Source organism: Haliotis cracherodii, unplaced genomic scaffold (assembly GCF_022045235.1).
Source record: "Haliotis cracherodii isolate W230 unplaced genomic scaffold, xgHalCrac1.p SCAF_14, whole genome shotgun sequence".
Lineage (NCBI taxonomy): Eukaryota > Metazoa > Mollusca > Gastropoda > Lepetellida > Haliotidae > Haliotis > Haliotis cracherodii.
The window spans coordinates 14443054-14457621 of record NW_027266269.1 but is presented as its reverse complement, the minus strand read 5'-3'; the positions used below and the strand labels follow the sequence as shown (position 1 = coordinate 14457621).

Below are 14568 nucleotides of genomic sequence, written 5' to 3'. Positions count from 1 at the left end.
TCTTCAACATGTATGCATGTTTCCCAACTTGTCACTGTTTCCTAAACAACCCTGTCCTGTGATAAGCAGTGTCTCCAACATATATGCATGTTTCCCAACTTGTCACTGTTTCCTACATAACCCTGTCCTGTGATAAGCAGTGTCTTCAACATGTATGCATGTTTCCCAACTTGTCACTGTTTCCTTCACGACGAGTAATGGATGTTCAATCATTCGTAATATGTATTACCTTTGGGGAATCATTTCAAACCAACTGCTACATAAGTATTACTTAAAACTTACTAGAATTAGGTTATTTAATCATTTGTTTTGAGAAACAAATTCGCTCAGCATGTTTTTACTGTTTCGTCAACCTGTTACCTCTACAATGTCATGTTGATTTCCAAGAAATGACTTGGATGAATCCAGCCAGTGCAAACATGCAAGTAAAACACATGTCTTTTAAAGGTTAGTTAACTTCTACTTGAAGGAGACCGCCTCCGTGGTGGTGAGGTAGAGCGTCCGAGCGGAGAGCGGAAGGTACAAGCAGCCACACACACACACACACACATACACGTGCATGCACTTCGCTTTATAATATAAGTGCAATAATCTTCGAAGCGACTTTAAACCCAATTTCACCTCACCTCACCTCACCTCTTCTTGAAAGATAGTGTGTTTTGAACCGTTAGGCTGAATTAGTCAAAATTATGATATGAGTATTTTATTCTTGAACTTCTTTAATATTTCTTACATTTATAACTAAGATTGCGGACCTCTGTACCCACGTATTATCACGTGTACCAAGAGAGCACCGTGTTCAAGGGTGTCTTGTCGTCTTGGTACGAAGGAGGTTAACCTGCTGTGTTTAGAAGTTTGATGTTGTCCCACTGTAGACTGGTCGCACTAAAGCACTCGGATGCTACATAATATAAGAGGTGTTTAATCGACAGTGGGGCTACATCAAATTTCATATATGCAGAAAAGGCAGGTTAGGCTTGATGTCGTATGCGGGATACTACTACTACTACTACTACTACTACTACTACTACTACTACTGCTACTACTACTACTACTACTATTGCTACTACTACTACTGTCAGACAAGGTCGTCATAACAACACTGGCTTTAAACCTATGACGCTGAATTTCTCTCAACAGGTTTCTTATTTTATTGGATCCGCTCTGTCACAACCAACTGAAGTCAATATTTCACAGCCTGTAGTCATACAAACTAATCATAATATTTTACCCGCATGCAATTGATAACTCAACATCCGGGTGTTTCTCATTTGGTTATAGGTTTATTTCCCCAACCTTCACTCTTCAAAGAGGTTAAAGGTGAGAGTTTTTGTAGGAGATCCGCTTCTTGTTATTTCCGTTTGGCGAAGTGTTACGCGTTGATTTGGGACATCTAATTTGAAGGCACGCGTCCTCACATCTACCTAAATACATACCCCGAGTAGGTATTCGCACAAGATATATAGAGAATACTACACTCATTTTCGTTAGACACCATTTTTACGAAACTCTTGAACTTTCTATTGCAGTTGACCTCGCTTTCGCTCGGTCAGATACCATAGAAAGTTCACGAGTTTCGTAAAAAATGGTATCTAACGAGAACGAGTGTGGTATTTTATTTATTACCCACGTTAAATGTATATTTAAGTGCAATTACATAATAAATTTCGTTCGTTGACAGACCAAACTGAAACCCTTTGCAAAATCTGGTCGCGTATGAATATTGATATATTGTTGACATTTCTATGCATACGCATTAACAACATGCACCTGCAGTTGTGTTTGCAAACATAACAGCACCGACGCTCAAGATCCTTTTGGAATAATTTCTTCAACTTGTAGTAATTCAAGAGCATTGTTGTTAGTTCGCAGGACACGTATAAGAAAATTTTAAAAGTCACATTAGCGCCGCGCTTTGAATATCAGACCCACGATCAGTCGGTAGCACTGCCTGGGTCCCGGCTGTGCAATCAAAATGGTTCGGTTTTCTTGATCTATCAGCTGAAGAGGGAAATCAGAGTGCTCGACGAAGACATTCATGTTAATTGTACCACCCTATACTGAAGGCGTGAAAATCAACAAACTCAATTCTGTTTGCATGTCAGTGACAGCTTCGAAGGATCGAAGGGCAAGGTCACCACCTGAATAAGAAAACAACAACCGTCATCTACTCTCAGCGTTTTACGCTGTTCATATGTTGTTCACATTTTGGATGTTTTGGTTCACATAATCAGAAGTCAGGCACACTTCTATGGAGTTTTCGAATGATTTGTATCGGAAATGTTCACCTTCAGTGTTCTGGTCGTGCAGTCGTGTATGTGGCACAACCGGAGCATCAAACGAAAGTCTAGATGTCTGTCCATATAGTTTAAGCTGACTTCATTTCACCACAGTTAACCTTTTACGTTAAATCAAATTGAAAGTCGCAAAAGTGGTCAGGTGCGTCAGACTCATAGGTACCCTCGATCCATCGGTAAACATTGCATATGAATGTGCATGGCTCGATTAAATAATGTCTGCAGTAGCTCTATGCATACCTAATATAGAATGCAAAGCGAATTTAATGCGTGTGACCATTTTGTTTGGTTTAATAAAGTGTGTTTAAATATGTCTCTCGCTGTCTGCTTTGTAGTTGAGAAAGCAAATGACGTCACGCTATTTTTTATGAATGTAAAAAGTAGTCCCGGTGAGACAGAGGTCACGGTTATCCAGTGAAAACGAATAAAACGAGGTCAACCTTGTACGACACACGTGTGATGTACGGATTTAGTATCTTACCACCTGCATCTTTACCACATGGGTAATAAAGGATGTAAAACGTAAAACAACACAATTATGTTCAACAGGATGACATAATCAACACCACAGCAATAGTGAGAGAATAATAATGTTAACTATACACAAGCTATCGCATGTTCCAACAACCTCATGGACTTGCAGGTTGTGCCAGAAGTACTGTATATAACATATACTTTAGATTTAACACAGTCAGATATATTGCTTAATATTGATTAAGAACGGATCTTGGAGTGGCCATGTTGCCGAAATGTTCAATCTAACGTCGGGATATGAAGACGTTAATTGTTTCTCGCCTGAGTGAATCAGGGAAGTTTAGTGGTCAGCGACAGCGTGGTTGTGTGGCCGACCGTCGTCCACGTATACATAGGACCTAATAATCTACACATGTCAAACTATCACCGTGGCTCACAAACTTATTTCAAGAACGAAAGTACTCCCATAAAAAAACCCAGTCCTTCACATTTTAGTGAGACGTCATGTCAGTCAGTATCCGGAGTACGAGTATCACGGTGTCGAGCAGTGAGGTAGGGGAGGGGGTGGGTGTATTCGGGGCGGGTACATGGTGTAGAGCAGTGAGGTAGGGGAGGGGGTGGGTGTATTCGGGGCGGGTACATGGTGTAGAGCAGTGAGGTAGGGGAGGGGGTGGGTGTATTCGGGGCGGGTACATGGTTTCGAGCAGTGAGGTAGGGGAGGGGGTGGGTGTATTCGGGGCGGGTACATGGTGTAGAGCAGTGAGGTAGGGGAGGGGGTGGGTGTATTCGGGGCGGGTACATGGTGTCGAGCAGTGAGGTAGGGGAGGGGGTGGGTGTATTCGGGGCGGGTACATGGTGTAGAGCAGTGAGGTAGGGGAGGGGGTGGGTGTATTCGGGGCGGGTACATGGTTTCGAGCAGTGAGGTAGGGGAGGGGGTGGGTGTATTCGGGGCGGGTACATGGTGTAGAGCAGTGAGGTAGGGGAGGGGGTGGGTGTATTCGGGGCGGGTACATGGTGTAGAGCAGTGAGGTAGGGGAGGGGGTGGGTGTATTCGGGGCGGGTACATGGTGTAGAGCAGTGAGGTAGGGGAGGGGGTGGGTGTATTCGGGGCGGGTACATGGTGTAGAGCAGTGAGGTAGGGGAGGGGGTGGGTGTATTCGGGGCGGGTACATGGTGTCGAGCAGTGAGGTAGGGGAGGGGGTAGTGCTAGTATGTAGTGCGGTAGCAGCATGTCCATCAGTTTGGTAATCATGTGTTGTTGGCTTCAGTGGTTTGGAAACATGGTGACGATGAAATGGTGGGATGACCTTTGGCTGAACGAAGGATTTGCCAGCATTCTCATGTACTTCGCCATGGACAACGCCTACCCAGAATGGAACGTCGTAAGTCCAAGACCTACCCATCAGTTCAGCACCACCTACTTATCGCAATCCCTGATTAGAGTTGGGTAGACTCAACAAATTAAATTGTTCGCCAGTTGTCAAAATATGTTCATAATATTAAGCTATAATTACTTTACTTAGTTTGATATGTTCCTTACTCAGAGTCTGTTACCCCTTTGTTGAAATTGAAATTCTAATTATAATTAGAAGATAAATACTATGTGTATCGAGTATTTGCATCTTGGAAATTCATCTCGAGACCCGAAAGCGTTAGCTCGAGGGGCTCGAATGAACATTTCCAAGATGCAAATACTCGATAAAATCCCGGAAATAGACACACAAATAGTATTTATCGATATTGTAAACCTACTGTTTTTTTTTAAAAAAAACATGCGCACTCTTTAACACCTCGTACTTACTCGGTTGTGAGGCGTCAACATCGAACGTTCTGTTCTGATTTTGGTAATTATTTCATTATGACTTTTTTTAATTAAGATTTAAAATCCCAATAATTCCCATGAATAGAGAAAGTCAAAATATTTGTTATGAATGTTAATTTTGTATTTCAATTTGCAAAAGAACTGTCGCACTCTTTAACTCAGCGAGCTATCACAGTTGTGATGCGTCAACATCGAAAAGTTCTAAAAGTGCACGTGGCTGCTACCACTCGACAAGAGGGGAAGACTTGTGTAACTTACATCCATTAGGAAGAAATTTATTTTCATTAATGCTTTGTTTGATTATTACTTCCATATTTTAATTCTATTTTCAAATTTTATTTTCATTATTTCTCAAAAATCCGTGAAAACTAGGTTTGCATTCCTACACAGTGATTCGGTTGCTTGCTTCAGGGAATGCAAACCATATTTTCACCCTTTGACATTTGGTCATGTGACCCAAATTAGCCAATCGCAACACAGAACACACTTTCTATAGGTTTACAATGTCTAATATCCATATAAACATGAGAAGTGTGAACAATACTGGCCTCAATGACATTGTATCCATCATGGGCAGCGGGCTGATTCAGTTGTGTCACCACGCCCGGCTACTGGGAAAGGAGCTATCGATACTTACAATGTATATGCATTGAGAAAAGGCTCCAGGCCAATTGATTAAAAAAACATGTTCTGTCATTACTGACATCAGTTGTAACTATAATAAATATATATATGATGTATATTTAATTCAAAACCTGATATCAATAATGTGGCTTCATACAAAGTTGATTCATCAACGAGCATCGTGACCCTTGAAATATTTCCATAAAGACGTGCGTCATTTTGCAAGTATACCATGATTGAATGATGGATCACATGGACGGTAATCGTATACATACTTATAGAGACAGGGGCGCTGGGACCCGTCACGCCGTGTGAAGCCCATTCCTGGAGTCCCCCGTCGTGATATTGCTGGAATATTGCTAAAAGCGGCGTAAAACCATACTCACTCTCTCGCTCGCTCACTATAGATGCAGAACTATCCCAAAGTCACACGCCTCTCCATCTTTCTCGTGAATTATGTAATAGAGAGTGGAACTCACATATTTCAAACCTTTCTGTCGCAGTTTGCCATTCAAGTGGTGGAATACATGTTTCCAGTCATGGTTAAAGACGCTCTTGTGACGTCACATCCGGTGTCGGCAGATATAGAAGATCCAAACGATATTCAACAATCCTTTGACATTATTTCTTACAATAAGGTATGTGCAAGGCCGTACAGGTAAGCGTGGTAAACAGTACAAGAGCGATCTCAGCTTTCCCCAGTCTGTACAGTGTGATATCAGCATTTCTATATGATATCACATATTCACCATGATGCCAGCTACATAGCGAGATATCCTCTATACCACGTGATATCCGCTTGTTTCAGGGCATGGCTGTATTAAGGATGCTACAAGGTTTCATTGGATGGAAAAGTTTCAAGGAAGGATTACAGGTAACACTGCCACTATAGATGTTATGTTTATATAATTATACAGCTTGAAATAAATTAAGCACCGTCTGACAAAATAAAGAACAGTGATATACCCATTTATAAACTTCAAGTTTCATGATACTCATTCATGGCTGTCGATCTCGAGTAAAGTCATGACAATAACTGACCGTGTCGCCCAAACACACTGACATATGAACGTGAAGCATGGTACCCTCGAATTTCAGGAAAAGCATTTTAACATTGACGCAAGTAAGGGAACATTAAGCGGCAATTATTCTATTGTTTAGTTTGCACATGTAACCATGGCACGCATTGATATGCACGACGCATGTATGTCATACAGAGCAGGCTCGTTAGTAAACGCCGGCAGACACGTGAAACAAAGCTCGACGTCATTGGTGTATGGTTCGACGTCATTGGTGTATGGCTCGACGTCATTGGTGTATGGCTCGACGTCTTGGTGTATGGCTGGGCGTCATTGCAATCTGAGGACGTGGCGACGGATCCATTGGTGTAATGAAGGCAGATACCTGCCGCACGTCACAGATGGGCGAATGCGGGTTTGGAGACACGAAAACACAGCGTTTACCCCAAAGAACATTGTACATCAGTCCCGTGTGGTTCGGGCTTCCGTTTGGTGTAGGAAGGAGTATGTTATGACTGTAAACTTGACATGGTCACAGAACGAGACAATCTCAACGGTAATCGTTACAGTCAGGACATCCTTAATCCTGTTGCTGTGCCACAGTTTGACAATCATGCACTTGTCACTCGACCTGTGTTCATAGACAACCATAGACACCATCGTTATCGTGCCGTGACTGCATTTCTGCAAGGACGCTATTGACACTTTGCCTTGGCCCGCTTTGAGTCCAGATTTCAATTCATTTCAATATGTTTGGGACATTCTTGGGCGATGCTGCAAGCAATGGATCCACCAGTACAACCTTTGTCAGCTTTAGAGGCTGCATTGGATTGGGAATCCGTCATCCAGGAATTAAAACGGGAGTTGGGGAATCAGCTCGTTTAGTAGTGGCACCACTGTACACGACGGACCCACACACCACAAGACCTGCGTGAATAAACAGTCAGTTTATTAGACAGCCACAGAATCGATATATTATCAGTCTACAATAGAATGTTTACAATCAGTTATATATGTGAAGAACCTTAGATAAACATGATATGGAATAATTTACACACGATATGTTTATGTACAACATCCCGATACATATTCCAAGGTACAGAACGCAATACAGCAGTTTACATATGATTGAATATAGAATACCGGTCACACTCTCATACATTGCCCGAGCATTCATAGATACATTCTAGTTCAGCCACGTGTTACAGAAGTTAAACAACGTAACAAGGTTGAGACAATTGGCCGAATCTACATTTGTATTTACAGCAGTAGTACATGGGAATATCTAAAATATACACACAAGTAGGACATTTGCAGTTACCAATTCAACTTGCAGGGATTACCAAGGTTGATAGCATATAGTTCAGATTTAACATAGTACAAGACATTTCCCACCTGTGTGAATAAACAGTCAGTTTAAAAGACAGCCACAGAATGATTTGTGACTGTCTGTCGTCCGTATTTATACCTATTCTAGCAACTACAGATACTCTCATTGACTGATTAAACTGAAGATCAAGTTGCTATTGCGAACTGAAGTAGCGCTCTCTAGACATAATTATATAATTTAGTTTGACCAAGGCATTGATGATAAAGGTATTTATGCGTAAGAATAAAAGTTTACCAGTTGCTAGTATGCCACGAATGTAAACGTGGTACGGGTGATTTGATGAGGATTGATGATAAACAGCTGTAGATACAGATAAGGATATTAACGTCTTATCTGACCAGCACAGTGAGAGATGCTGGTTCTGTCCGATAATCGAAACCAATACTTGGTTTGTTACAGGTAGAGAGGGTGTACGCATATTGTGCACGTGCAGGTCATGACGATTGAATTGACTACGCTCCCGAGGACACACGTGTTGCTCATAGGATTATTAAGAGATCGGTGTTACTGAACTCGCCACTTGAACTCGTTGTTAATCCTCACGTCGATTATCTGTACCTTTTCTCCAAATGCCGATTGTCATATGTCTCCCACTTTGGGATGTGATCTTTCGGCCACTGTGTTTATCTGCGTGGTCCAGCTGCAGCTGTGGGGAACACCTCATGAGACACTTTCCTCTACAAAATAGTGACGTCGTCAAGTTGCGAGCGCATATTCGAATCTCCAGAAATGATGTCATGATAGAACAAAGTTTTTTAGTTATTCAGTGTTCTTTGCGATTTATCGGTAGCTATGTTATATCTTTGTCATAGATACTATGTAGATATCCATGTATAGTTGTCCTGAGTCATATGCAAATATACATATATGGTTGTCCTCAGTCATATGCAAATATACATATATAGTTGTCCTGAGTCATATGCAAATATACATATATGGTTGTCCTGAGTCATATGCAAATATACATATATAGTTGTCCTGAGTCATATGCAAATATACATATATAGTTGTCCTGAGTCATATGCAAATATACATATATAGTTGTCCTGAGTCATATGCAAATATACATATATAGTTGTCCTGAGTCATATGTAAATATACATATATGGTTGTCCTGAGTCATATGCAAATATACATATATAGTTGTCCTGAGTCATATGCAAATATACATATATAGTTGTCCTGAGTCATATGCAGATATACATATATAGTTGTCCTGAGTCATATGCAAATATACATATATAGTTGTCCTGAGTCATATGCAAATATACATACATGGTTGTCCTGAGTCATATGCAAATATACATACATAGTTGTCCTGAGTCATATGCAAATATACATATATAGTTGTCCTGAGTCATATGCAAATATACATATATAGTTGTCCTGAGTCATATGCAAATATACATATATAGTTGTCCTGAGTCATATGCAAATATACATATATGGTTGTCCTGAGTCATATGCAAATATACATACATGGTTGTCCTGAGTCATATGCAAATTTACATATATAGTTGTCATGAGCTGTGTGTAAATATGCATGAATCATATGCAAATATACATATATAGTTGTCATGAGCTGTGTGTAAATATGCATGAGTCATATGCAAATATACTTATATAGTTGTCATGAGTCGTATGTAAATATACATATATAGTTGTCATGAGTGAGTGAGTGAGTGAGTATGGTTTTACGCCGTTTTTAGCAATATTCCAGCAATATCACGGCGGGGGACACCAGAAATGGGCTTCACACAATGTGCCCATGTCGGGAATCGAACCCGGGTCTTCGGCGTGACGAGCGAACGCTTTAACCACTAGGCTACCCGACCGCCCCTATAGTTGTCATGAGCTGTGTGTAAATATACATACATAGTTGTCCTGAGTCATATGTAGTTTTACTAATATTGCTGCCACAACTTTGTTTGTGCTTTGTGTTGCAGCTGTAATTGTGCTTTGTGTTGCAGCTATACGTCCGCCGATATAAGTTCAAGAACGCTGAGCGGGACGAACTGTGGCAGACATTCACAGAGGTTGGTGGGGCACGGTCGGATTTGTTGTTGTTTCTGTGCCAACACGGACGGTAAGCGTGGGGTGGTAGGGTATCTGTGCAAAAACTGGACGGTAAGGGTGGGATGGTGGGGTATCTGTGTCAACACGGACGGTAAGGGCGGGATGGTAGGATATCTGTGTCAACACGGACGGTAAGGGTGGGGTGGTAGGGTTTCTGTGCCAACACGGACGGTAAGGGTGGGGTGGTAGGGTTTCTGTGTCAACATGGACGGTAAGGGTGGGGTGGTAGGGTTTCTGTGCCAACACGGACGGTAAGGGCGGGATGGTAGGATATCTGTGTCAACACGGACGGTAAGGGTGGGGTGGGAGGGTATCTGTGTCAACACGGACGGTAAGGGTGGGGTGGGAGGGTATCTGTGTCAACACGGACGGTAAGGGTGGGGTGGTAGGGTTTCTGTGCCAACATGGACGGTAAGGGTGGGGTGGTAGGGTTTCTGTGCCAACACGGACGGTAAGGGTGGGATGGTAGGGTATCTGTGTCAACACGGACGGTAAGGGTGGGGTGGTAGGGTATCTGTTTCAACACGGACGGTAAGGGTGGGGTGGTAGGGTATCTGTGTCAACACGGACGGTAAGGGTGGGGTGGGAGGGTATCTGTGTCAACACGGACGGTAAGGGTGGGGTGGTAGGGTATCTGTGCCAACACGGACGGTAAGGGTGGGATTGAAGGGGTATGATGTTGTACGACGCGGAAGAAGGAATGGGATGTTGGGATGAACGAATAATATCGTTCATTAACCTCCGACTGGAGGATATTTTGTGAGTGCTTCATTCATTAAACGTTCCAAAACACCTTCAATAAAGACCGTCAGGATTAGGCCTTGTTGAGGGGGAATTAATGAACAGTGGTGAAGGATGGGGCCTTGTTGACGGGGAATTAATGAACAGTGGTGAAGGATGGGACCTTGTTGGCGGGGAATTAATGAACAGTGGTGAATGATTAGGCCTTGTTGACAGGGAATTAATGAACAGTGGTGAATGATTAGGCCTTGTTGGCGGGGAATTAATGAACGCTGGTGAATGATTAGGCCTTGTTGACAGGGAATTAATGAACGCTGGTGAATGATTAGGCCTTGTTGAGGGGGAATTAATGAACAGTGGTGAAGGATGGGGCCTTGTTGAGGGGGAATTAATGAACAGTGGTGAAGGATTAGGCCTTGTTGAGGGGGAATTAATGAACAGTGGTGAAGGATTAGGCCTTGTCGAGGGGGAATTCATAAACAATGGTGAAGGATCAGGCCTTGTTCAGGGGGAATTAATCAACAGTGGTGAAGGATGGGGCATTGTTGAGGGGGAATTGATGAACAGTTGTGAAGGATGGGGCCTTGTTCAGGGGGAATTAATGAACAGTGGTGAAGGATGGGGCCTTGCTCAGGGGGAATTAATGAACAGTGGTGAAGGATGGGGCCTTGTTCAGGGGGATTTAATGAACAGTGGTGAAGGATGGGGCCTTGTTGAGGGGGAATTGATGAACAGTGGTGAAGGATGGGGCCTTGCTCAGGGGGAATTAATGAACAGTGGTGAAGGATGGGGCCTTGTTGAGGGGGAATTCATAAACAGTGGTGAAGGATGGGGCCTTGTTGAGGGGGAATTAATGAACAGTGGTGAAGGATGAGGCCTTGTTGAGGGGGAATTAATGAACAGTGGTGAAGGATGGGACCTTGTTGAGGGGGAATTAATGAACAGTGGTGAAGGATGGGGCATTGTTGAGGGGGAATTCATGAACAGTGGTGAAGGATGGGGCATTGTTGGCGGGGAATTAATGAACAGTGGTGAAGGATGGGGCATTGTTGAGGGGGAATTAATGAACAGTGGTGAAGGATGGGGCATTAATGAAGGGCTCATGGTGACTGACGAACAACGGTGACGGGTGGGGCATTTGGGAAGGGTAATTGATGAATAGTGATGAGGGGTGGGCTTGGGGTATTATTGAAATATACATGGGAATTGAGGAAAAGTTGTGGAAGTAAGGATATTATTAAGGGGCGCAATGTCATGCCAGCTGGGGACACAGCTGGTTAACGAATAGTTCATTGTAAGTAATGGGTGTTAACGAATAGGGCAGGTTAACTGGTGAAGAGTGGTGTAGGAGGGGTGTTAACGAATAGGGCAGGTTAACTGGTGAAGAGTGGTGTGGGAGGGGTGTTAACGAATAGGGCAGGTTAACTGATGAAGAGTGGTGTGGGAGGGGTGTTAACGAATAGGGCAGGTTAACTGGTGAAGAGTGGTGTGGGAGGGGTGTTAACGAATAGGGCAGGTTAACTGATGAAGAGTGGTGTAGGAGGGGTGTTAACGAATAGGGCAGGTTAACTGGTGAAGAGTGGTGTGGGAGGGGTGTTAACGAATAGGGCAGGTTAACTGATGAAGAGTGGTGTGGGAGGGGTGTTAACGAATAGGGCAGGTTAACTGGTGAAGAATGGTGTGGGAGGGGTGTTAACGAATAGGGCAGGTTAACTGGTGAAGAGTGGTGTGGGAGGGGTGTTAACGAATAGGGCAGGTTAACTGGTGAAGAGTGGTGTGGGAGGGGTGTTAACGAATAGGGCAGGTTAACTGATGAAGAGTTGTGTGGGAGGGGTGTTAACGAATAGGGCAGGTTAACTGGTGAAGAGTGGTGTGGGAGGGGTGTTAACGAATAGGGCAGGTTAACTGATGAAGAGTGGTGTGGGAGGGGTGTTAACGAATAGGGCAGGTTAACTGATGAAGAGTGGTGTGGGAGGGGTGTTAACGAATAGGGCAGGTTAACTGGTGAAGAGTAGCGAAGATAGTGTATCATTAAAGGGTGCATTGTTAATGATGTAGATTAGTTACGTTGTGGCTAGTTTTGAAGGATGCATGATTAATGAACGTTTTGAAGACTGGTGGGGGTGGGGTATTATAGATTGACATTGATAAACGTGATTTGTGGGATGTTAATGTGGATTACATATTTATAGGTTGAGGTATGAATGAAGGACGGGAGGTAACAGGTGAACACTGTTAGGGTTGAGGTATGAATGAAGGACGGGAGGTAACAGGTGAACACTGTTAGGGTTGAGGTATGAATGAAGGACGGGAGGTAACAGGTGAACACTGTTAGGGTTGAGGTATGAATGAAGGACGGGAGGTAACAGGTGAACACTGTTAGGGTTGAGGTATGAATGAAGGACGGGAGGTAACAGGTGAACACTGTTAGGGTTGAGGTATGAATGAAGGACACAAGTAATATGTTGAAGGAGGTGTTCTGTGGTAAGCACGTGCGGGATTAAAAATCTTTTTAAATCACTGACTATGTTTCGTGATGATGACAGAACGTATGAATGTGCTGTAAATGTTACAAGTGAAACAGAGTCGACATGTCTTTATCAGGCCGTCAACAACACGTACATCGTTAAAAAGATCATGGACACATGGACCAGACAGACCGGATATCCGGTTGTAAACGTGCGCACAGTCAACAACACTTTCATCCTGGATCAGGAGAGATTCCTGCTGAACCAGGAGGAGGCGGATCCGTTGGACGACAACCCCTTCGGGTGAGTTACAGTCAGTATACGCCAGTACACATAGTTACATCACCCCAACAACCAGGTCTTTCTTCACGCGCAAACCTTATTACACAAACAAAGTAGCCTGAACAATTATTAATACATGCATGTGTTGTGAAGCAGGCTAAAGGTAAACCGGTTTGTTTTCATACATGCACGTGTGCATGTAAAACACTGCCAGGTGAATGTACACATCCAGTGGGTATTACATAGTTCCATCACGTGATACGTGGTCACACTAGTCGGAGACAAAACTAGACATCTCGCATCTCTGGTGGAGCTTACCCACACAGTAGTAACATGGCTTCATCTTGATTTAGTGTAGTTGCTATAGTTATGGCCAAATGTTCTTCTGACCCGATGTGCTGTGGCTACGATCAACCAGTGTGCAGTGGTCCACTCATCTTCCCGAAGCAAGTGAGTTAACTGACTATAAAAGCCAAGTTTCCACCCTGGAGGACTAGGCTGGTATTATGGAGTTACATTTTGGCTGCACTAACGAGTCTTTGCATAGTCCAATCACAATCACGCAACGAAATCGAAATCCGGTTCATAAACTGTGATTCAGTTTTCGGTCGATTGCAATGTTTGCAAACCATGTGCACCGCCATTTTGTTTGAAGCAAATGCAAGTGATACGAGAGGTCGAATCTGATTGGTCCATAGGAGAGGCATAGAAGGGACATAACTGTAATAGCCACTGGTGGCGCTACGGTCGAGCCCAGGAATTCCAGCCTAGTTCCTCAAGGGTGGAAACTGGACTTTTAAAGTCACTTAACTCTCTTGTCTCGGGAAGATGTGGCCAACTATGCTGAAGGCCCGGGTTCTATTTCCCACATGGCTAAATTTTGAAGCCCATTTCTGTCCCCATTGTTACACTGATTGGATATTGCTAAAGGCAGCGGAAAACTAAACTCACTCTCCCACTTTCTTTGCAAGTTCCAATTTTTATAGTCCTTCTCGACCATCTATGGCTCTTTCATGCTGCTCTATATGACAAAATAAATCACACCAATCCTCACATAATTCATATATTAGTGATATTAATATTTTTCGTATAAATGTATGTTGAGGCAAGTTTATCGCATGAAAACTGTAAAAACAACCAATAGTATCACGGGCACTCTAGTTTCCCATAAATTACATCAACTGTACGCATCACCATTTTTTCAATAAATGCGAATGACAATGTGGCTTTGGGTCCTGATTCCTGGAAGGGAGGGAACTCGTAGACTGCCGCGTTTGAATATCAACTACATTCTATGCTTCACATCAGTTCGTGTACAACGTTAAAGGGGCGATGAACAACAATGAAGTAATGTGTTTGTTAGCCTGTGACGATG

The 14568-nt window shown here is 43.1% G+C and overlaps 1 protein-coding gene across 1 annotated transcript in view; it reads left to right on the top strand.

Moving 5' to 3' along the window:
- Nucleotides 1-14568, top strand: part of LOC139461020 (glutamyl aminopeptidase-like) — a 167858-nt gene that overhangs the window by 140228 nt on the left and 13062 nt on the right. The window contains exons 6-10 of the mRNA XM_071242502.1: nt 4040-4153; nt 5721-5855; nt 6026-6091; nt 9597-9662; nt 13048-13214. Of these exons, the coding sequence (XP_071098603.1) occupies nt 4040-4153; nt 5721-5855; nt 6026-6091; nt 9597-9662; nt 13048-13214 (548 nt within the window). The remainder of the gene's footprint in view (nt 1-4039; nt 4154-5720; nt 5856-6025; nt 6092-9596; nt 9663-13047; nt 13215-14568) is intronic.